Raw genomic sequence first — 25,140 nt, 5'->3', positions numbered from 1 at the left:
CAAGGATTTCAAGTCTCCCTCATAAAGCTGAGGGGCCAGAGAGGGTTCTCCCAGAAGGATCAGAACTTAGTGAGACCCGCACAGGGAGAGCAGGAGGGGAAAATGTATCCACACTCACACCAGCAATCATTTTCTCACTAGACATGTAAATAAGAATACCAGGTAACAATTTTATTCACTATTAAATAAAAAAAGGTATTATAAAACTATTTGTATAAGAAAACGAAAATTTACAAATTTATAAATTCCAGTATGCAAAATAGTAATGTTGAATTCTAAACTGATTCAAGCTGACTACCTTAAAGCAATGATGGATTTTTTTCCTTTTCATTTGTTTTTTTTTTTTACTAGCACAGACAATAGTGCTTAACCTAGGTAATAGCAACATTAACACTTCATCTAAAGTAGAAAGACCTATATTTGAAAAATATATTCCATATACAGAAAACTAGAAAACCCTTGGCTTTACGTGGTTGCTCTCCCAATCCTTGTCTCGTGCTTGTCGACGAGCTTCTGCAGCGGTCACCAGCCTGTTATTACCTGGTGGTGATTTCCTGGCATCGGCACTCTAGCAGCTGAGTTTATTTGCGTGCTGTCGGACATTCCAACAATGTGAAATGCAAATTGGATTTTTTTCTTAAGTGTTTACAAAAAGTGTAAAAACTTTACAAAAAACATCCCTGTATGTTTCTATAGTAGGTGGTGGTAAAACGTCTTCATCTTGATAAATATAACCCAGGATTTTTCAAATGCAGTATCAAATGAGATTGACTTTCAACACTAAGTATTTCTCTACTGATCAAAAGTGATCATTCAGGATTTTTGGCCAAAGTCTCATTCCCATTGATCTACTTTTCTCCAGCAAGTATTTGTCTTTGAAGTGAATGAGGGCTCTACATATGGAAAATGTATCCAGGTTACAAAGAGGAGCACACCACTGGCCTACTTTGATCATCTTCTGTCATAACAAAAATGATCAGGATGCAAACAATGGCACACACATGTGAAGCACAGTGAAGCCACTCAAGGAAATGTGCATTTTCATAGACATCTTGTGGTCATATCCTAAATATTTTACATGAGTTTCCTAAAGGCAAGTCTCATAAGAGTTGGTGAGTACCCAAGTTTAAGAATCAACGGTTTATGCTAAAAAAAGGAAAAGAAAAAGTCAATCAGTTATGACTGGGCACTAGGTAGACACAAACGACTGTAGGTTACTATGAGACACTTTAATTTCCTATTGCAGTTATGTCAAGTGTTACGTAAAAAACACTGATTTGGGCAGGGCAATTCCAAAACAAAACACCTTAGTGTACTCTAACACAACGATGTTCCGAGGTCTGTTTCTTTTTTAAGTGCAAATGTGACAGAGCTAATGGTAATCAGTTAAAGGACAAAGGCCAGATCTGATCATGTAGGTTCAAATAGGAAAAAAATCAATTCCTCTCCAGGACATAAAGATTAAGAGCAAATGAGCTATCCAATACCTGGGCTATCCAATACCTGGTTCGTGACTGAACTGGGGTCATTTCTGTCAGCTCTAGCGAGAACTCGGGTGCGTAAACACCAGGATGGAAAGGGATGGAGCATCTTCATAGAAGCACCACACTCTTAAATCCCCGCATCATGCGGCTAAGATAGGAGATTATGATGCTAACCAAGCTTACGAGATGGGAGGGAACACTATAATATCCTGGTCAAACTGCACTACAGCAATTACAGACTATTCACCTGAATGCCGCCTGCAAATCGTGCTTTTCCTTCTGGTTCTAGTATGCAGTGTCGTCTCATAAGACTACTTACCTGGTGTTATTTTTCAGTAGTAAGGGAACCTCATACGTTGTAATTTCTAAAGCCTTTAATATAAGATACGATGCAAATAAAAGATCATTATTATAAATACCACTTTTCTATAATAGAGAAATTCTGGATGTTCTAAGCTCAGTCACAGGGACAGAAGTGACAAATGCTTCCATATCAACAGATTTTCACATGCTAATCTAGGATACGTGCATTAAGTGGTTCTCAACACAGGGTGATGGCCGGCCCTTTCCCAGCCACACTCCCCAACCCAGGCCTCTCAGCACCAGCTCCCACAGGTGTCCATGAGACAGGGGCTGAGGTCAGAAGTGTCGGTTCTGAAAAAAACTTGTCTCCTCTGATTCCTAGTTAGGTCAGGTAACTTCATCGAATAAACCCAAGATTTAGGCAGGCAGTGTGAAGTCAATTCTAACCTCCTAAACTAATTAGTTAAGATGATGAAAAAGTGACCACCAAATAGAAACATTCATTTTTGAAACCATTTTACATAAAAACTAAGGTAAGTAATCTGACATTGACTTTCAGTAGGATAATTGGCTATATGAAATTATTTCTGGAAATAAAATGCAAATGAAAATTTATACTTTGGGTCTTCAGTCTTGCAAAACCACATTCACCATAAAAAGAAGAAAGAATGCATTTCTGTTTCTCGTTATATACCCATAATCTCGTAGGCTGCAAACTTGACCCATCACTCTTTGAAGTCACGCTTGTAGCATAGAAGCTTCTTGTTTAGGAAAGATGCAAAGTATCATGAGTGCCTGGAGTCTTGTTATTTCTTGAGGTTTCAGCTTACAGCTGGTCTGGCTCAGAAGCAACTGGTTGAAAGGCTTAAAATGCCATCAGTTCGGTTCAGATTTATTTTTTTCTCCCAGAAGCCATGCAAGGTCCAGACTGTGCTCAGTCCATAAGCCTAAGCAGAGGAGTGGGTGCCCTTTGGTTTCCATATGCGCACTTCTATTGCAGAAAGAAGCAAGTCCTTTAAGCTTCCTAAAACAGCAACAAAAGGAAAGCTTCAAACACAGTATCTTATAAATGAAAGCTGCTAAACTGTCACTGTAAGAAATTACGGCCCCTGACTTCTACTAGTACACATGAATTTAACAGCATATGGACAAGAAGCTCGTTAATGGTGTGCGCATATCCAGGTACCCATGCATTCTGAGAATAAAGGTTTCATAACAACTCCTAGACACTCAATATTTGCAAATAGAACTTAAAAGATGATAATGTAACCCACAGCAAACAAAAGGTACTACAAAACGCTTCTTCTGCTGATTTTCAACCTCCTCCAAACATTTGAAGCTTGTTTCTGTGCTGCACTCCTTGAAAACATTTGTAGGTGAAGATCTTAGCATCTTTTAGTCTCTTCTTTAAAAGAACAGAGATAACGAATGAATAGCACCCACCGTTCCTTTTTTTGTGTGCGTGTGTGAGGAAGATTAGCCCTGAGCTAACATCTGTTGCCAATCCTCCTCTTTTTGCTGAGGAAGACTCGCCCTGAGCTAACATCTGTGCCCATCTTCCTCTACTTTATATGGGACGCCGCCACAGCATGGCTTGACAAGCTGTGCGTTGGTGCGTGCCCAGGATCCAAACCTGCGAACCCCGGGCCACCAAAATGGAGCATGCGCACTTAACTGCTATGCCACCAGGCCGGCTCCTAGCCCCTGCCATTCTTTTTTTTTTGATGAGGAAATCTGGCCCTGAGCTAACATCTCTTGCCAATCCTCCTCTTTTTGCTGAGGAAGATTGGCCCTGAGCTAACATCTGTGCCCATCTTCCTCCATTTTTGTATGTGGGACGCTGCCACAGCATGGCTTGATGAGCGGTGCATTGGTCCATGCCTGGGATTTGAACCTGCGAACCCCGGGCCACTGAAGCGGAGTGCATGAACTTAACCACTATGCCACTGGGCTGGCCCCTAGCACCTGCCATTCTTAATCTTCGAATTTAAATCTTATGATAAACTACTGGAGAAAGTTTAGAAATAGTTTGGGAATGAGATTTCTCTTATAATGATCTCCCAGAATACTCCTACTCTTCACAGGACAATGTCCTCAGCAAAGTGCAGCCGGTAGATGTGTCCTTTACACAGACGGGCAGCAGCCTCCTTCAGGAGGGGACAGGGCATTGACCAATTGTAAGTGAGCAAAACCCTCACTCACGCAGGAACTTCCAATAACTTATTTACTGCTAATTTGGCATTGGTGACATATCAGATAAGTTTATGGGAAAAAAATTTTTCCCTAGGTCTAAGGAGATTATCTGGAAATAGAAGCTTCTGAAGCACTCTCAATGAGAGAGTTTTATCAAATATGTTGATCAACTGATATAATAATAACCACATCAACCCTACTGGGGGAGGCAAATTATACTCATTTTGCCGATAAGGAAAAAATAGAGATTTTTAATACACTGAGAAACTAGAATGCAGGTCATCTCATATCTTTTTTACCATCTCTTCCATTATTTCATGTTAACATTTAAAACGTTGGTTAAAAAACACCACCAAAAAAAGCTTTTCCTGTAAGTAAACAGGCTGGCTTCATTCTTCCAAATATCTTAACAAATGATGCCCCAAACATCTTAGTTCTGTTCCCTTCCGGGGAGGTGTGTATAGGGAAAATTTGATTAAAATTGAGCCATACAGACTAAAGAAGGTTCTCACACCTATTTGCTTTATCCTGAACCATAACTATCATTATCAGATCCTAGGTGGTCTTAAATCAGCCACAAGAAAACTAGTGCGTAAAAATACAGTTTTTGGAAACAAATGCATTATGCATTAGAAATCTGAGCCTCACACCAAGTAAGACAAAAATAGCACTAAGCATTTCACAATGTATACGTGTGTCAAATCATCACATTGTACACCTTTAACTTATACAACGTTATACGTCAATTATATCTCAATAAAACTGGAAAAAAAAGGGAATAGAGGTTAAAAAACTGAAAATACAAGTGAATGCCTGGGTAGGAAATTAAAGCTTCACTGAAAATAAAATAGATATAAATCACTTAAAACAAAGGAGGGCTATTACGGCTATTGCTGCCCTTATACATCTCCCAAACTGAAATACAATGCTTTCCAGAGGTCTGAATGAGCCCAGGCCAGGGAGCCAAGCTAACTACATTCGAACTTGAGGAAGAGAAGTCCTTGACTTTGGTTCAGAATAGTAAGTTGCTGAAATCAAATTCTTTATGAGAAGTCAGTATGTTCTCTACCTTGGAGCATTTGCCTGTTAGGGAGAAGTCTGAAATACTTTTTGGAATCTAGTGGACTGAAAAAACACCACCATTCCAGTTAGATACATGGCCGACCCTTGAAATCAAGAAGAGGGTCATCTCCCAAGGATGTGCAGCTGTGGCCACCTCCTATGTTCTTTTGAAGATTAAAGTGCATTCACTCAATTTCACACATTTAGTGAATGCAACTGAAGAGAAAGTGCTTTTCAGAATCTGGAAAAGATTATCTCTTAAAATGGGCTCAAAATATTATTTGCTGCTTTTAATTATAGGGAGAAGATCGAAATGATTTACATTTTAACAATTCCTTTCCTGAATTCAGAATGTTTTATTTAGATTTACCAAAATTATCTAATAATTATGAGATAACATCTTGGAAAGCTAACAAAAACCTTTCATTAATAAATTACATTGTGCAACTTGAATATAACATTTTCTCATTCATTTTATATGTAATTATAACTTTCCATAATAATTTCAGTTGGAAGTATATTTATTAGCTCATAATTACCTTGACAACTGTCTTTGAAAAGGAATTAATGTCATTATACACCAATCTTATATACTAAACTATTTTACATTCTAAAATTTCACATTCATATAGCTGTAACCCCACCTCCACCTCACCAACAACATAAGCAGCAAAAGGTAGAGAATGAGTTCGTTCTGATATGATTTGGTATCAAGATGTTTCATTCCCCAGTCTCAGAATTTACATCACAAAAATGGGGACAAGCTACAAAATTAAAATGAGTGGTAACTCTATCTTCTGACAACACTCTGAAAAACCATAGTCAGTCAGTGGTAGCACAATCATTCTAGTTACTCGACTTTCCCCTAACAGCAGATGTACAGAAAGATATAGTAGGCATTTATGAAGGCAACACAAGCAAGTTTATCATCAAAACCATTGACTTCAGCATCTTGGAATGAAAATGTGATTCGGATCTAATTTTCAGAGTCCTACGACTTTGATCTTAGAGTGCCTGGCAAGGACCCAATGGGGACGATGGGATTAGTTGCTGAAGGGGCTGGGGTCCCCCCGTCCTCTCACCTGTCCTCAGGGCCTGTTACCCACTTCGTTCTCAGGCCCGAAGCTCTGTGGACCACACGGTCCAATCCTAAGACCTACACTCAACTAGGCTAACTCTTAAGTCTTATAATTATCATGAAAGTTATAACAATTATGGGATGACTCAAAAGAACAAGGTCAGGGAGCAGTCTTTCCCAGCTTCCGAGGGATGGATCCTATGTCTAATTTCTTTGTTTTTCCTCCCTTCACTTATCTCTTCTTCATTTCCTTTATTTTGAGGAAACCGACATTTTTTTTTCCTCCAAAGCCAAGAAATGTTTTCTGTATAGAATTCCCCGTAAATTCTCTATAGAATTTTCTTGCAGTTAAAAAAAATGCACCGCCGGGGCCGGCCCTGTGGCGTAGCGGTTAAGTGCATGCGCTCCGCTGCTGGTGGCCCGGGTTTGGATCCCGGGCACACACCAACTTACTGCTTGTCAGGCCATGCTGTGGGGGCGTCCCATATAAAGCAGAGGAAGATGGGCACAGATGTTAGCCCAGGGACAATCTTCCTCAGCAAAAAGAGGAGGATTGGCATGGATGTTAGCTTAGGGCTGATCTTCCTCACAAAAAAAAAAAAGAAAAAAAAGAAAAAAAAAGCACTGCCAATATAGATCAATATATAACTTATGCACTGTTCTTAAAAAGAACACAGCTCCATCCAAACTTTGACTTCAGACTATTTCTGATATAATTAGACAAGGATACAACACTCATGGAAATGCAGGTCCACTCAGGAGCACATGCAGCATGTCTCGGAGTGCTTCCCTAGGACCCAGGTCCCTGATTTGGGGCAGGGAGGGACAAGCTGTGAGAGCAAAACGCTGTCTGCGCAGGGCAGGCGCCTGTGGGGCTGGGAACCTCGCTGTTGCTGTGACTCTGCCCTTTTATACTCAAGGCTGGCATCATTCTTCCAGAAGAATGTATACCAACAATATATGTGCCTACATTAAGAAAACAGGTATAAATATTAAGTCAAATTCAGCAAAGACCACATCCTTGCCTGGAGGAGAGTGCAGGGCCAGCACCCAGGTATCCCTGGTGTGTCTCTGCCTCCCGCCTGGCAGCATGCCAGAAAGCCCCCTCCCCCGGCATCACCACCTCCTCCAAACCTGGTTTTAAACCCTTCTATCTAGAAGGTTCTTATGCTGCATTTGGTCCCAGATCACAACTGACAATCAATATCCAACCAAAATGATCAACAAGTCCAAGCCGAGCGATCTAGAAAACAATAGTGAAGGAGCGAGGAGGGAGAGGAGTGGCTTCAGGACCCCAAACTTCTCGTTAACTTGAGAGGGAATTAAGCGTGTTTAAGTATTGGGCATAAGACTATCACGGGAAAATGACAGTGAGGAACTGTTTACAACAGGCTCCCATGATGACCCATCTCTCTCAGTCAGGAACAGAGCCAGGGGTGTGCTAAATCCATAGCTGGATTACTAAGAAGAACAAAAGAATGCAGCTGCCCTTTACGGCCTGACAGATTAGCTGTTAGCTAAAAAAAATACTCCTGAAATTTAATTTAAAATACATTCTCCTATAACATACAAGATGTTATGAAAGATGGAAAAACCTTCTCATCAGCTTCCCCACATTTTTTTTTTTTTTTTTGCTGAGGAAGATTAGCCCTGAGCTAACATCTGTGCCAGTCTTCCTCTACTTTATATGTTGGTCACTGCCACAGCGTGGCTGATGAGTGGTGTAGGTCTGCACCCGGGATCCGAACCCGTGAACCCAGGCCGCCAAAGCGGAGCATGCTGAACTTAACCACTACACCACGGGGCCAACCCCAGCTTCACCCATATTCTTGGTGGGACTGAGTTCGATTCCCTCTGGTCTTCCATAGGTCCATGCTATGTCCATTCTGAAACCAGTCTTTGCCTTACCTGGAGGGACGTCTGAGTGGTTAGGTTAATGATGTCGCCACTCTCTTGATCTAGCTGGCTTCTAGAAGTTAGTGTATCCTGGGTTAGCACTGGCTCTGTCAGTGAGTTGTTATGTCTAGATAAATCAGTAGTTGCTGCAAAGTTTTCATAATGAGCTTGAACTGGAACAGCTCCACCAGCCAAATTCTGACTACTGTTTGAATCCAAGGATGACGAGCTTTCATTTTCTGGAGTGAGAGAATGAATATCTTCTCCAGTGAGTTCAGGGTAAGAGTCACAAAAAGAGATGTTGTCACCACAAATGGGATTTTGCATCAGAGGCCAGGCATCTGAAAACTCGCCACAAATAGATCCGAAGAAAGTCGGCATTGTCTCTCCCACAGGACCTGCATTTCTGAACACATGTTCAAAAGATCTTCACGTATTCCATGGGGAGGAAAAACAAGACTACAAAGCAACATCCCAGCTATACTTTTAAGTTTTCTAGATGAAATAGCAGTTTATTAAATCAGAATTCTAGTGCTTCCTTTGTTATAAACTTCAAAACTATAAGTTAAATTATTCCATTTACTTTGAAACTGAATTTTTACACCTACTTCTAATCAATATAGTTATACTTAATCCAGTCTAAAACATGCAGTTTCCTGGGTCTTAACTGAGTTCCTTTGACTGATGTTCTAAAATTCTGTGAATATACGACATGTTAAAAAGTACTTACAGATGACAGAAGTGTCATAAATCATGAATAAGACAAAAATAAAACTAATAAAGCGAAAAGTATAAAAAATGTTGCATTGGATGTCAGTAACCCTGAGAGACTTACCTAATTCTTGCCAAAGATTTGTTCTCCTCCAATGTCCAGAATGTCATTAATAATATTAAAAAGTTATGTTCCCATAGTTTCACGTGAAAATTGGTAAATTAGTAGAATGCATATTTGCACAAGGGAATATGAAATTATATTGATTAAAAATACCCCGTTACCTCTCCTGAAGAGTAGCCTTGGAATGCACTCTACAACCAAGAGTCGCCCGGTTGATGCTGCAGGCCTCATCACAGCACAAGGATGGAATCAAGTGGACAGGCCCTAGGAAAGCCAGCAGAGATGTGAAGCACAATGCTTTTTCCTGGGAATTTTCTCTTTAATACCAGTTCAACATTGCTCTTGAAGATTTAGCTATTCCCCTTTGGGGACTTTTTAGGAAAAGCAGTATGAAGTTTAATTTTTTCTCTTTTTTGTTATCTTAAAAAAATGATGAACCACTTATATGAAGTACCTAGTGGAGTTAAATTCATAGAGACAGAAAGTTGGATGGTTGTTGCCAGGGGCTGGGGGAAGGAGAGCATGAATACAGAGTTTCAGATTGGGATGATGAAAAGGTTCTGGAGATGGATAGTGGCGATGGTTGCACAACAATTTGAAGGTACTTAATACCACTGAACTGCACACTTAAAAATGGTTAAAGGGCTGGCCCAGTGGTATAGTGGTTTAGTTCGCATGCTCTGCTTTGGCGGCCCGGGGTTTGTGGGTTTGCATCTCAGGTGCAGACCCTCACACCGCTCATCAAGTCACGCTGTGACGGCATCCCTTATACAAAGTGGAGGAAGACTGGCACCGATGTTAGCTCAGGGCGAATCTTACTCAAGCAAAAAGAGGAAGATTGGTAACAGATGTTAGCCCAGGGCCAATCTTCGTCAGTAAAAAGAGGAGGATTGGCAACAGATGTTAGCTCAGGTCAATCTTCCTCACCAAAAAAAAAAAAAAAAAAAGGGTAAAATGGTAAATTTCATGTTATGTATATTTTACCACAAAAAAAATAATGTTGAAGGTAATAATACGATCTGTGAAAGGACATGTGAAATGAGACTCATGTACTGATAATGACAGTAGAAAGAGTACAACATTCTGCTGAGTGGTCCAGCAATATAGAACAAGAACATAAAAATGTTCAAACCCTTTAATTCAATACACACGCACTTTTTTTTTTTTTTTTTTTACTGCTAGGAATGTAACTTAAGGAATAACTAGATATGTGCACACAGCTTTACAAACCATTCTGTTCACTGAAGCAGTATATATTTTTGACTACAAAGATAATACAAGTTTATTGAAGAAAAACTTTAAAAATAAAGAGAGATTAGATAAGAAATTTAAAAATAAATCTTCCCCAATCCTATAAACTGGAAAGAAACATTGTCAACATTTGGTGAACAGCCTTCCAGACTTCTCTCTCTTTATATATATATATACATACACATATAGCTCTGATTTTATGAAAACCATAAACATACTAAAGCAGACAAATACAAAGACCCACATATAAAGAGGGAGAAAAAGACTTGAAGAAATTATATATTTACATATACATATATATATGTTTGCGTGTATCCAGACTTTCATGAGGATTATCCCTTTACTTTTATACGCAAGAAAAAATATTATGAAACTAATATTTCCCTTTTTAAAAATGAATGTTAAATATTGAGATGCAATTGCAAACCAGGGTTAAGTAGGATGGACACCCAGCACACCTTTATCCAAATCTTTCTCAAAGCAGGCCCCCATCTTGTCCTGAGTATCTATTACTATGAACATGGGGACTCACCTGGATCCACTGCCAATTAACTCAACAAACATGTGTCATGCTCACTGCAGAATTTTTCAAAATTATTTAAAAGCAAAAGGCACTGCCACTCCTTGTAGAAATGGCTGGTTCTAGGGCTCAAGGAGGGAACGTACAAGATGAGCCTGGAACTTCTTTTTGCAGCAGAAAGTAAGAAAGTGCTAAAAGAATAATGGAGACATGTCAAAATGACACATGAGTCAGCCTGAAGGGACTTCCACTGGCCAAAACTAGGAAAACTGGAGCATCAAAATAAATAATGATAGCAAAGGATCGTAACCCACTGATGGGGTCCGTAACTCCACACTAATTAAAGTAAATAAATCAATGGGAAAGAAGGGGAAGTTCTTTCTTATCACAAGAAGCCAACTAACAAATGTAGAGAGAATGATGGAATCAGAAAACCAGAAATTGTTAGCCATCATCATAATGACTGATTCAGGTAAGAATCATCAGAGGATGCTAAACTACTGGGTGAAAGTTTGGAGAGTAACAGGATATTTACATAGTCTCAAAGAATCTCTCACAAGCTATTTATTAATTACAAAGAGAACAACAATAATTTTACAGCAGAGAAACCTGGTAGACACCACCTTAACAAAGTGACCCAGTTAACCTGACCAGGAATGGGACAGATGGGCAGGCTGTGCCCCATATCAGGAGCACACAACATCATCTCTGCGTATTTCTGAATCTAATCATAACGAAACATCAGACAAACCCAAACTGAGGGTCATTCTACAAAATTACTGGCCTGTGCTTGTAAAAAATATTAATGTCATGAAACAAAGAAAGATAGAGGAACTATTCCAGATTAAAAGAGTAAAGAGATTTGACAACTAAATGCAACAATGTTATCTGGGATTTTCTTTCGCTATAAAGGACATTATCGGGACGATTAAGAAAATCTGAATATGCTCTGTAGATTAGGTAATAGCATTGACTTAACGTTAATTTCCTGATCTTAATAATTATGCTGTTATGTAAGAGAATGTTCTTATACTTAGGAAACAAACACTGAAGTACTAAGGGTAAAGGGACATCATATCTGCAACTGACTTTTAAATGGCAAGTGAAAAAAAAATATATATACATATACATCTCTCCACCGTACTTGGAGAGAGAAATGATAAAGCAAACATGGAAAGGAGATAAAATGTTAATATTTGGAGAATCTGATTAAAGGGTATGTAGAAATTCTTTGTCCTATTTTTTAAACATTTTTGTAAGTCTGAAATTATGTTATAATAAAAAGTTGAAAAAAAAAGGTGCTGCCATTAAGGAGGAAGTGATTTAAACCAAAAGCTGTATTGAACCCCGGGCATCAGCATGGGGGGATTCTCTCCAGTTCTGTTAAAAGGGTGTGCAACAAGGCCATCTATATATTTAATCTTTCTTTTTGGATGGAAGTTAAGATGAGGCAGAGTTTGCACAAAGCTGTATTTTATTACATTTAAAATTTGAGTTCATCTTTCAAGAAATTACTCCTGCTAATTGATTCTAGTGCAGCGTCACTTTATAGGATCTGGGAAACAACGTGTTGGGGATGTTCTGAGGATCACGAAGTCACTGTAGGCAGCTCTCTAAGAATCTATGATCTACGTAGGCAAAGGCAAAAAAATAGATCCACACATACCACCCCAAGTCCAATATTTTATTGTTCCCCCATTACTAAAATAGAAGGTAGTAATGATCAATAGAAAAATAATTATGTTGAAAACTTCTTATTCCACATATGAAATAATAGATTTAAAAAGTGAATCCTGAAATTTCTTGAAAAGAAAGGCTGGATGGTTCCAAGAGGATAAGTCAAGCTAACTGGGAAACATTTAACTTAAAACAAAGAATGGTTATAAGATACAAAACAGTGCTACGAGTATTGCTTCAAAGGTGCTAAGAGATCTGTAGAGAGAGAAGGGGGAGGCAGCGAGGGCAGACTTCTAGGAAGGGCACCCGGCCATGTGGGATTTGACTTTGCAGAGGAGGTGAGGTCACTACAGTGGGGACAGGAGTGGGAACATTAAGTCTAGAAACTTGTGTTGATGAATATACACAAGGGGCAAAGAAAGCTGGTATACCTTTTGCCCGTTTTTGCCCAAGCTAGAGACCAACGCCCATTTGAACGACTTCCCTAAACTTTCCTTTCTGTCAATAATCCCAGAGGCAATTACGGTTTGTGGAAAACCCTGTTACAGAGTTCCCTCCTCCCTCTTCTTTAAGAAATCCAAAAAGACATAAAGACAGACACGTTAACGCTCAGTTTGAATCTACCAGACGAGAAAGGATACCAACTCCTACTCTACAAAAGGTTGATATTATTTTAAATCCATTGACCCAAAGCAATCAAGGCGAATACGCTTAAAAAGTTGCCAAAAAATTCTAGGATTTTTATGAGATGCTTATTTTCTTTTGAATATTTAAGAGACTTAAAACGCCCAACCCATTAGGGGACAGCAGAGAAAAATTTAACAAGATGAGCTTGAACTAGAAAACCAAGCAGAGCACACTAGCTGCGGGACAAATAGGAACAATTCTTCGCAGCTTCAGAGGCTGTATTCCTGTTCCCTCACGGACTCGCAGCGGCGGGACTTACCGCAGCGCTGGGCCGGGTCCCGGCGGCACTGACAACAGGCTCTGGGAGCAGAGTCGTTGAGCTGAGGTCTGTCAAAACACGACAGTTCAGAACCGTTGTACTGAATGTCCTGTGCTCTCAGAGACCCTAAAGGAGGGGGCAAGAATTCTGTCAGCGAAGACAATTTCCTCTATAAAGGAGTTCATTAACATCACAAGGCGGACCAGCATTGCTGGAGCTTTTGTATTTTTAAAGAAAAAGAAGGCTATCATTCAATTTTAAAACACTTCTTCTTACACAGAGGCACAAATATGAAGTAATATGTCAATAATATGTCAAAAAGTAGAGTACTTATGTTGCCAGAACGTAGAACAATTTTTATTTTTGCCTAGTAGCCAGGGGACATCCCTGCCTTTTCAATGTCCCTATAAAGCGGTGCGACCCCTCAGTCGGCTCCCTCAGTGCCTCTCTGAGACTAGCCGACTGTGAGGTCTGCTTTCATGTGCTCTTTGTCCCTTCAACAGCTCCTTGATTTTCTTCTTAGTCAAGTCTCTTGTCGAACACTCGAATGACAATGATGAACAATGCACTTCACCAAAATGCTAAGACACAGAAAGAGCTCAAAACTTACAGCTCGGCTTTTTCTCCATAAACTGCCTCTTACAATAGATGACGCAGAGAATGAGCAGGGCCAGCAGGACGGTGGCCAAGGCGCTGCAGATGACGGCAGCCAGGGCTGTGTCCCTTGGGCTGGAGGCTGTGGACGGAATCTTCACGAGGTTGACCTTGCTGGTACCTGAAAACCACATGGATGGAATCAGCATGCTCCCAGCAACCCAGCACACAGAAGTGCTCACACAGAAGCTGCCTTTAGCAATGGCCTGCGTGCAATATAAATAAACCCCGAGAAAACCAGTGGGAGGCACTTTAAGATGGCTCACGACTTCCTCCTCTTAGATTTCTTGAATACTACACCTCCACCCTGCACCCCAAAATGTGTGGCTGGGCCCCTCCTCCGTTCCCACAACACCATGGACACACAACCCTCAATATACTGTGTTGTAGGAATGTGCTTTTAGGTCCACTCAACCAGAACTGTTTGTGAGCTGGAATTTGTCATCTTTATCTCTATCCCCCAGTACTCAGCACAGTGTTTGCCACATAGTAGGTACTTGATATTTGTCAATTAATTGGAATTAGACTTAAACCCGCAAACAGTTAGCCATTGATGATTAAGCAGCTAGTAACAATGGGGGATCGGAATTGGCCACCTCAAAATATGTCTCTGCCTGAAAGACACTTTGACCCCCACCCCCACTAACTGACCAAAAAGGTTTGGGATGGGAGGCCTGCCCCCAGACCAAGCCATCACCATAGACAGCTCTGGGTATCTGGGAGGGTCCTTGCTAAGCCCATTCTTAGTTCTGGTTACCCTTTGTAAGAGACATTTACATTTGTAAAGGAAATCTCCATTTGTAAAGTTATCTTCTTCCCTGTACCAGGAAGAAGAGAGGGATGGCCTTACCTAGAAACTTATCAAAACTGAAGGCGAGGGCTTAAATCTGCATGATAAATTTACCCATTGTTAACTGTGCTGTTTAGGCAATATGCTATCTGACTGCCACTAGGTTCCTATAGGTAACATCCCCCTGGAACCTGGGTCACCATGGTAATGGGTGTTTGAGCTATTTTTTTCAGGAATTGGAAACCCCTTGCCCACTTCAGGCCGGTTGAGACCACCAACCCATCAACTGGGCCCATGCAGACATGTGTCCGATAAGCAACCTTTTGATGGCAAGAGATTGGAACTCCACCCTCAAGGCATGCTGACGCCGCCATTCTGTGAACATGAGTCCTTATGAAGAGGCATGAAGCCTGACTACGCTTGTGCAGATCATCAATCACCTCATCTCTCCTCACCCCCAATCATTTCAGACCACTTTGCTCCCTACCCCATAAATATCCCTGAGTCTCTATTTTCAGGGGAGTGGATTTGAGATTCATTCTTCCGTTTCCACACTTGGCTGCCTTGTGATTAATAAACCCTTTCTCTCTCTGTGATCTTGTCGTCTCAGTGTTTGGCTTTCCGGGCGGCAGGCAAAAACGGACCTGGTGTGGTAACAAGACTATCTACATTTTTAAGCAGACTGAACTACGGTATGCTTTTTTGGGCAACTTTAGGGAAAAACAAGGAGTTGGATCATTCACAACCTTACAGTAGGCCCCCAATTTCCGATACGGTAAACATTTTTTAATGCCTTAGCTGTTAAATTGCTGAAGAACATCTAAGTTTTGGAGAAAAAACTAATTCTGTTGTTATACTATGGAGAGGCAGGCATAGTAATGTGTTAAGAAAGTGTCAAGAAAAAGATCCCATTTTAGAGGGTGGTATTGCGTCATGGTAAAGAGCAGAGATTCTGGAATCCCACTGCCAGGGTCAACCTCTAGAGGTGTGACCTTGAGCCAATGACTTCGTCTCTCTGAGTCTCACGCCCACATCTGCTCCAATGGAGATAAAAACAGTACCTGTCTCCCCCCGCCCTTGAGAGGATGAAATGAGTTATCATACAGGCCCTGCACCCACTGCTACTAAATCGTTAGCTATTGTAATGATGATGATCATAATTAGCACTTTAATTATCTTTAGGGTACTGGGATGAACAAACTAATTTAGATCAGAAATCTGTCTTCAGTGGAGTCACATCACACCCTATTTAACCTCAAAAGAGTTTGAGGGAGATTGAAACCTAAATAGAGGGCAGGTATGCCTTCTTTTCCTGAGTAACTCCTCGTGAGCTGCGGGGGCCCTCATTCTGCTCCCTTCAGTTGCTCTCTGCTCCTCCGCGCCACTGGTTGGTGGGAGCACCCCCTCCGCTGAGGGTTCCTCCGGACCACTGCTGCCTGATAGACGCAGAGGGTGTGCCTCTCATGTAGTTTTAAGTGTGTAAAAGCCACATTAAAAAAGGAAAAAGAAACAGGTAAAATTAATCTACTTTTCTTAACCCAATATATCTTAAAATATTATTGTTTCAACATGTATTCAATATAAAAATTATTGACTTATTCTGCATTCTTTATTTCGTATAAAAATTTCAAAGTCTGGTGTGATTTCACATTGACAGCACATCTCAATTTGGACTAACCACATTTCAAGTGCCCATTAGCCACATGTGGCTGATGGCTATTGTAACGGACACTGAGACTCTAGAGATGAAATGTTTGTATCGATATTTGTGCAGCATGGCGCCTAAATGCAAGTACCTCATCTGGGACCTTTCTCCTCATCCCTGGCTGCATATCCCGCCCCCCAACTCCGCCCCCATAAGATTGGTTTCCACTCTATGACACTTGAGGCTAGAACCAGAGAGAAATCTTTGGGTTAATATTATTGAATCATAAAACTAGGATACCAGGAACGATCATTTGGGAACACTGAGTCTTGGTATTTTTAGGCCCAGTGATTCTGGGCTACACTGCTAAAGGTTTCATATTGCCACCTGGAGAGGCACACAAGCCATATGCCTGGGGCTTGGATGAACAGGGATCATAATTCACTCATACATTTGAAAGGATATTTGTTTTTAAACATGTTTAATATTCATAAAAAGTATGTTATCACTTATAGCTATACAGATATACTGTAATCATCAAATAGCACATATTAAATGTCCATCATACAGCAATTAAACAAACTACATCCCTGACCTGTATCAGTGGACAAATTCACAGGAGGTATGAACATAGGCACAGCTGTACAAACACTCACAAATAAATAACTGAGGAGGAATTTATATCCCATGCAAGTAAAACAGTAGGCTACATTGATGACCTGGGAAATGTAAGCATTATCTATTTGGACCAAACGGTGAAGTTGTGGAAAACCACCATTTTATGTACGTTTGTGAGAAAGGTGGTTTACTTCAGAGTGAGATCGGGTCCCTTAGCTTCAACTTTCCATCAAATAACCCAACTCTGTTCAATATAGGGCTTTAGCAAAATTGTCATCAAAATGAGACATAACACAAGATTTGAGTTGAAGATCTCAAAGCTCCTAACTATGCTGTAACTATTAAGTTAAACTCATCAATTAACATAGTATTGGGTATTCAGAAAAAGCCTACTAAGAACAGGGATTTCACGTTAAAGCAGGATCATGATTTCAGTCATTTAAGTTCTCATTGTTTAAAATCTTTGTAAAATGTATTAGTCAACTTACTTGCCTTCATATAAAAGAAACTGTTTCTAACTTATAAATGAGCCAGAATGCCCCCAAACAGGGATTATATTTCTAATTTGGTGGTTTGTGACTCAGGATTTATTTTCCCTAAGCCAATCACGAAAGTCTTGTTAATACGTGTCTTTCCAAGGTAGGGTACCAATACTGTGATTTCAATGATATTGAGTTGCCATAATAACGTCAATTTTAAAGGAAAGTACAGCCAAAAAGCCCATTCTCTAAACATTTTCCAGGCAGTAGCATCTTAAGATGAACAAGAAAAATACAAAAGTTTTACATCTCAATTTTTTGTTTTTTTTTGGTGAGGAAGATTGGCCTTGAGCTAACATCTGTTGCTGATCTTCCTCTTTTTGCTTGAGGAAGACTGCCCCTGAGCTAACATCTGTGCCCATCTTCCTCTATTTTGTATGTAGGACTCCACCACAGCATGGCTTAATGAGTGGTGTGTAGGTCCATGCCCAGGTTTCGAACCTGCTAACCCTGGGCTGCTGAAGCAGAGCAGGCAAACTTAACCATTATGGCACTGGGCTGGCCGCTACCTCTCAATTTTTGAAACCTATATAAGAAAAGGCATCTTGTTAACTCAAACACCCCCTCAGAGAGTCCCCATGGGAAGTAGGGCTCTGGAAACCACATTCTTGATTCTTGCTTATATGTACATGTTAATGACAATACTAACAGCAAACATCATCTTTTATAACAAATGGGATCATCATTCTTAGGTTTAATTGTCATAAACAGGGATCTAGATATAAATATAAAAGCTATGGGGGACTGGGCTGACTATTATTGGATTTTAGAACAACCTCAGAAACTCATTCACATAAGTTCCTGAGAAAAGCCTATTTTCTTATAATTCCTTTGATTTGAGCAGCAAAAAAAAAGGGGTGAGGGGTACTAGCCATAGAAAGTTGCTTCTACCCTATTACGTTCTAGTTAATTGAGATGTTGCTGAGAATTCCTCAGAAAAGGATTTATCTACTACAGACTAACAAGTATTGTTTTGCTGACCTGTGGCTGCAGCAATGATATTGAGATTAAAGATTCTTTCCACTCACATGCCTTGACTAAACTCCCTGTCCATAGTTCACCAAGCATATTGAGTGCCTGCAGGGAATTTTACCTATACCTTATCAGGATTCTGACAGTACTTCTGAAGAATTGGGAACAAGACTATCCACATTCTTTGGAAAGTTGTAATTTTTCTGGAAAACAAAGGCATCTCTTACCTTAATCAGTTAAGTTATTAAATTCCACTGTAATCTTAGCACTCCTCTTTGGCAATTACTTCAGAGTGAGAACTGTTTTCTTAGCTTGAAGTTTACATTACATTACATAGGTTCAATTTATATTACACATTTCCTTAGACATTCAGCTCAACTGGACAATTATGTACTGAGTATCTATTATGAATAAGACATCCTACAAGGCATTAAATAAGCTGAATGAGAATCTGAATAGATGAAAACAGAGGTCACCAGCAAAGTCTGGCAAGTGTTTTACAAAGTGTGCGCTCACCCTCCATGGAGCGTGACCAAGGCGCACAAGTCCCAACTGCAGAGACACCCTCCTCACATGTCACCTGTCTAAGGAGCTTTGCAATGTAGCTAGAGAGATGCCTCTGCTGGGGAGACTTGTGTTACTGGACTCTTTGAGCAGTCATGAAAAAGTCTTAGAAGGAACTCATCTGCAGGCTACAGAGCTGACTGGGATGTGAGCACTTGCTTCTGTGGACTTCCGTGTGCTGTCACACACGTGGACATTGCTAACCTCCTTCAGTGTCTCACCTTTCTCACGATGACGCAAGGTGGCACAAGTTCACTGACGACCGTCACTTTATAGATGAGAAAACCAAGACTTGAAGCAACTTGCTCAAGGTTACACAGTGAAGTGGCGACAGCCTGAGACCTGGAGTCAGGCCTTCTGACCCTCTCCAGTGGACCATAGTGTTCCACCGATGCAAGTAGCTTCTGAGAGAGGAAAAGATTCCGCCAGATAACGATGAGCAAAACGCAGCTCCTGTCTGTTGACGTGAAGGCCGCACTCATTTCTGTAGGGAGAAACCAGCCAGTCCACAGAGAGGTCACGGGACTTTCTCAACAGCAGATCTGTCCAAGTGTGCATGGAAGCTAGCTCCACACGGGAGCATCTGCCCCGAGAGGAAACGTCACTGGCCCGTCAGTGTGCACCTTGGTGTCACATGAGCCTCGATGAGCAGGCATGCCAGCAGCAACGACCGAGGGTCCCTGAGGCGGGGAGGGGAGAAGACTTGATGGAGGTGACTGAACCTGGAGAGGGCCGGATTAGAGAGAGATGGCGCGGGGTGCAGAGACGGCTGCTGGCAGTGTCAGGCTCAAGCGGAGCACTGCCTGGTTTCCAGGCCACCTCCTCTGTGTAACAGAGCTCTGCTTTCCATTGATCTCCCTACTTGTTTAACCACTCCAACTTCCCAGCAGGCTATGTTTAAAAACCTGCTAAACAAAAGATCCTTCTTCCCAGAGTCAACTCCTAACAAAGGGCCCTGTTCAGGGAGGGTGGGCTTGGCAGGAAGGGAACTGGTCTCCCAAATATGGCTCTCACCACCTTCCACCCTGGCCATGAACAAGACTTTTCACCTCTCTGAATCTCAGTTTCCTCACAAGGAAGATTAAACAGTAGCTCCTTATGCAGGCACCAAGATCCACCATGAGGGGCCATGGAAAATTTCTCTCAGGGCAGATGAGCTCACGTGGAACTAGCTTCCATGCACACTTGGACAGGTCTGCTGTTAAGAAGTCTCATGATCTCTCTGTGGCCTGGCTGGTTTCTCTCTACAGAAATCAGTGTGGCCTTTACATTAAAGAATAAGATCAAGTAGGATGCTGTATTTCACTCCTCTGAAATTGATACTTCCAGTCTGAGCTGCTTTCCTGAACTCTAGGTTCACATAGCCAACAGCCTCCTGAACATCTCCACTTGGATGAAGATGTATGTATCTTAAACTCAACGTGTCCAAAAAATGAGCTTTCCATTACAACCATGACCCACTCTCTTCCCCCCTACAAAGCCCCCCAGCTCCTCCCAGAAATCTTTCCTACCTGTCATTGCCTTTGTCTACAAGGCTCTTCCCTGGGCCGCTGCACAGATCGCTCTTGTCGGTCCTTCCTCAGATGTCACCTACTCAGTGAGGCTTCCCCACCAAACTCTTTAAAAATGCAATCTTTCCCCCGTCTTTCTTCTCCTCCCTAGCACTTACTGCCATCTGACATTTTATATATTTAACTTCTTTGCCTCACTGTCATTCTCCCTTATGGTGAGAGTAATAGAACCCATCCTGCTTTCCCAAACACACCCATCTGGCTTATGTTTAAACTGGGTCCAGTAAGAGGCCACATTTTCCAGCCTCCTTTGCAGCGAGGTGTGATAACATGACCACATTAGAGTCAGTGGGGAATGGGGGGATGAGCAGAAGTGATGTGTGTAGCATCTGGGTCATCTCCAATTCAGGGACAAATTGCTTGTCCTAGATTTCCCCTCCACTGGGGGCTGGAAGCTGGATGTAGCAGCAGCTGAGCCTCGATCCTACAGATGAGGAAGATATCTAAAGGCTGGCAAGGCAACAGGGGCAAGAAGCCGGGCCTCTGAATGACATCGTGCAGGCTGGACATCCTCCCGCAGGCTGAACTGGCTGGACTTACAGAATGGAGAGAGAAACTTCTATCTTACTTAGGCTACAATATTTTGGGGTCTCCTTGTTGCAGCAATTTAGCCTTTACCCTAACCAATTACATCCCTCACTAAAACATAGAGTCCATAAGGGCAGGGATTTTTGTCAGTTTTGTTCACTACTGTATTTATAATACCTACAAGAGTCCTGGCACACAGTTGATGCTTGATAAATATTTAATAAGTGATGGTATGAATGAATGTTTGTGAAAGAAACTGGAAAACATCAAGTATTCCAAAAAGTTTATTTAACGGGGAATTGTCCAGTCAAAGAGATGAGATTATGCCAACAATATGTTTGTCTCATACCCTTCCATCTCTGGCTGTGTAGCTGGTGACAGTGCAGATGGAAGCAGGTGGCACTTACTTTACGCAATGTGATTTGACTATGGGTCAAAGAGCAACAGTTGCTCAGATTTCTCAATACACAAACCTTGAAGATTACTGAATATAACCTCAAAATGAATATGAAACAAAAATTTAGCCTTCTCTAGTCAATTTTAATTAGCACTCCATGGACTCATCACAAAGAGATCTCATTTTAGTTATTACATGCCAAATATAATCTTAGTTAACAATACATATGCATTGAGGACCGATTTATAATGAATTACCAAAGAAGCCTGAAAAGGAGAGGACCTTTGGGAGGTCAATCACATCTTCCAACAAAAGCTGCTTTGGTGTCAATTTCAGAAACTAATTATAAGGCTAATTGGATAATGGGAACAATTAAGCATTCCTATGATTTTATTAAATTATATTTTTACTTACCTTCTCCCCCTAAAACTATTCAGAAGTAGGGAGAAAATGACATGAAATTCTAGAGAATCGTTAACAACGGGAGCCCATAATTATTTTTTGTAGAAACTTATCAAAATTAACGTCATCATAGCCACCATATACCAAACACCTACAGTGAGCCAGCTCCTTACTTACTCACTTCAGATATTTATAATAATCCTTTACAGTAAGGGTTTTATAGATGAAGAAGTCTATACGTATCTGTAAATATTTTTTTCATTTCAAACAACCATCAGGTGGTTGGAACTAGATTTAAGCCTGGTTTGTCTGACTCTAAAACTTGTGCTTTTTTTTTCCTGTAAATTATGCTATGCTCTTTCCAACCATTTAGAGCAAAAAATATACTATAGTGTGAAGGATTATTGATTCAAATTTTGTACAGACCAGTAAATTCTAGTTAATCAACTAACATATACAATACAACTTGACCTAATATAATACACAAATGTAGCTTCACAAATTCAACCTGTCTTACCCCCAAGATTAAAGAGGCTATTGTATTTTATTGCAGTGAAAAATAACATGACTTTTTAAATTTATCTTTTAAATGTTATTATTAAGGTCTATACAGTATAATTATATGAGCATCAAATAAACGTAGTCGGGGAGAACAAGTTGTAAACGAACTATGCTTTCTGTCTGGGCTTCCGTTTTCGAGATGTCACCAAAGGCTTGTGTTTTCATCAGAGAGTTTAGCACATGAAAATAAAATATCAGGTTTCCTGCTGTATGACATGTCACTATGGAAACTCTAACATAATTGGAAATGCAAGCATTGTTACTTGTTGATGACCATGTTTTGGTACATGAAATTCAATTAACAATTACTTCTGGAATATTAGCATAAAGTTTAGACACTTTCTAATAATTTTCACCAAAATATTTTATCTTTGACTTTCACACTTGTTTCAAGTAAACTATAATTCACTCCATTGCTTTCTGTGCTCTTCCTCCACCACCACCAAAAGCCAAAGACCCACGTCAAATAAAGGTTCAGCAAAATTAAAACCTGATGAATCTATTTCTAGCCATATTCCTAGAAAGAAGAAAATATTAACAAAGAGCTCTTTGTTGGGGCTGGCCCTGTGGCTTAGCGGTTAAGTGCGCGCGCTCTGCTACTGGCAGAGTTCGGATCCCGGGTGCACACCGACGCACTGCTTCTCCAGCCATGCTGAGGCCGTGTCCCACATACAGCAACTAGAAGGATGTGCAACTATGACATACAGCTATCTACTGGGGCTTTGGGGGGAAAAAAAAGGAGGAGGATTGGTAATAGATGTTAGCTCAGAGCCGGTCTTCCTCAGCAAAAAGAGGAGGATTGGCATGGATGTTAGCGCAGGGCTGATCTTCCTCACAAAAAACAAACAAACAAACAAACAAAAAAACAAGGAGCTCTTTGCAACCTTAAATGCGGTAAAAATATATTTCTGGAGTATAAGCTTTATCTTGTTAATCTAAACTGGGTAATCAAAAATATCTATGGTAATACTCAACATATGAATTCCAGACGTACCACAAAAGTGTCTGCCAATAAACAAAACAGTTGGATTTTTTTATCCACTTTATACCAAGCACTCTGACACTGGATAAACGTTAGAGTGAGCCTTCAACATTTACTTGTTTTTCACTTTAGACTTTGGTCTTAGAATTGTGTGGTTTGTTTTTCAACAACTGATAGAAATATTGAGAGAGATATAGAAATATATAGAAATCCAAAATGAGAACTTTCTGTTTGTACTTACATATATGTGTGTGTGTGTGTGTGTGTGTGTGCGTATTTTAAACTGGACTGATTTCTTGTGTGTGTGTGGGGAAGATTAGCCCTGAGCTAACATCTGTTGCCAATCCTCCTCTTTTTGCTGAGGAAGATTGGCCCTGGGCTAACATCTGTGCCCATCTTCCTCTGCTTTATATGGGACACCGCTGCAGCACGGCTTGATAAGCAGTGCGTAGGTCCACGCCTGGGATCCGAACCTGCGAACCCTGGGCTGCTGAAGCAGAGCGCACGAACTTAACCACTACGCCACTGGGCCGGCCCCTGGACTAATTTTTTTTATTGTGGTAAAATATACATAAAATTTACCACTGATGACATTGAGTGTATTTACAATGTTGTACAACCATCATTACTAATTCCAGTACATTTTCATCACCCCAAAAGGAAACTCCATACCCATTAAGCAGTCACTCCCCATTCCCCCTTCCCCTCACTTCCTGGCAAGCACTAATCTGCTTTCTGTCTCTATAGATTTGCCTATTCTGGATATTTCATATAAATGGAATCATATAATATTACGTAGCCTTTAGTGTCTGGCTTCTATCACTTAGCATAATATTTTCATGGTTCAATCATGCTATAGCATGTATCAGAACTTCATTCTTTTTACGGCTGAATAACATTCCATCCTGTGGATATATTAAATTTTGTTTATCCATTCATCAGATGATGAACACCTGGGTTGTCTTCACCTTTTGGCTATTGTGAAGGACGCTGCTACAAACATTCACATACAAGCTTTTTCCATATATTTTTAAACTGTTCACAAAGATACACAGCAATTGTTACACATGCTATCAAAAGATACATTATTGTTATTACAGTAAAGCATTAAGTTAGTAAGTCAGGAAATGGCAAGAACTAAGGAAAGAGTGGAGGGAGAGGATGCCAGAGAAGCTGGGCAAGGTCAGCTCACGTGGGGATCCATAAACTGTCCCCAGGAGTCTGGATCGTATTCTGATCATCACAGGATGTACTCACCAACAGCGGAACACACGTTCTTCTCAAGCGCACACGGAATATTCTCCAGGATAGACCACATGTTAGGTCAAAAAAAGTTTCAATAAATTTAAAAAGACTGAAATCAAACAAAGTATCTTTTGCAATCACAACGGACTGAAACTAGAAATCAATAATGGAAGGAAAACTGGAAAATTCACAAATACGCAGAAATTAAACAATATACTCTTAAGTAACCAATGTGTCAAAGAATAAATCTCAAAAGAAGTTAGAAAATCCTTCGAGATGAATGAAAATAAAAACACAACATATCAAAACTTACGGGATACAGCAAAAACAGTGCTTAGAGGAAATTTTATAGCAGTAAATGTCTCATTGAAAAAGAAGATTTAATGTCAATAACCTAACCTTCAACTTGAAGACATCAGAAAAAGAA

The 25,140-nt window shown here is 40.5% G+C and overlaps 1 protein-coding gene across 6 annotated transcripts in view; it reads right to left on the bottom strand.

The window, feature by feature from the left end:
• Nucleotides 1-2,746: 2,746 nt before the first annotated feature.
• The window catches only part of TNFRSF19 (TNF receptor superfamily member 19), a 94,152-nt gene continuing 71,758 nt past the window's right edge, over nucleotides 2,747-25,140 (bottom strand). For 5 of the 6 annotated variants that reach the window (XM_058547850.1, XM_058547851.1, XM_058547854.1 and 2 more), the window contains 5 exons: nucleotides 13,856-14,020; nucleotides 13,246-13,371; nucleotides 9,013-9,115; nucleotides 8,029-8,422; nucleotides 2,747-2,811 (listed from right to left, as the gene is read on the bottom strand). In XM_058547850.1, coding sequence (XP_058403833.1) covers nucleotides 2,803-2,811; nucleotides 8,029-8,422; nucleotides 9,013-9,115; nucleotides 13,246-13,371; nucleotides 13,856-14,020 — 797 coding nt within the window. In that variant the 3' untranslated portion in view covers nucleotides 2,747-2,802. The remainder of the gene's footprint in view (nucleotides 2,812-8,028; nucleotides 8,423-9,012; nucleotides 9,116-13,245; nucleotides 13,372-13,855; nucleotides 14,021-25,140) is intronic. The other variant, XM_058547855.1, reaches the window with a different exon arrangement.

Source organism: Diceros bicornis, chromosome 9 (genome assembly GCF_020826845.1).
Source record: "Diceros bicornis minor isolate mBicDic1 chromosome 9, mDicBic1.mat.cur, whole genome shotgun sequence".
Taxonomy (NCBI): Eukaryota; Metazoa; Chordata; class Mammalia; order Perissodactyla; family Rhinocerotidae; genus Diceros; species Diceros bicornis.
This window is presented reverse-complemented; position numbering and strand designations above follow the sequence as displayed.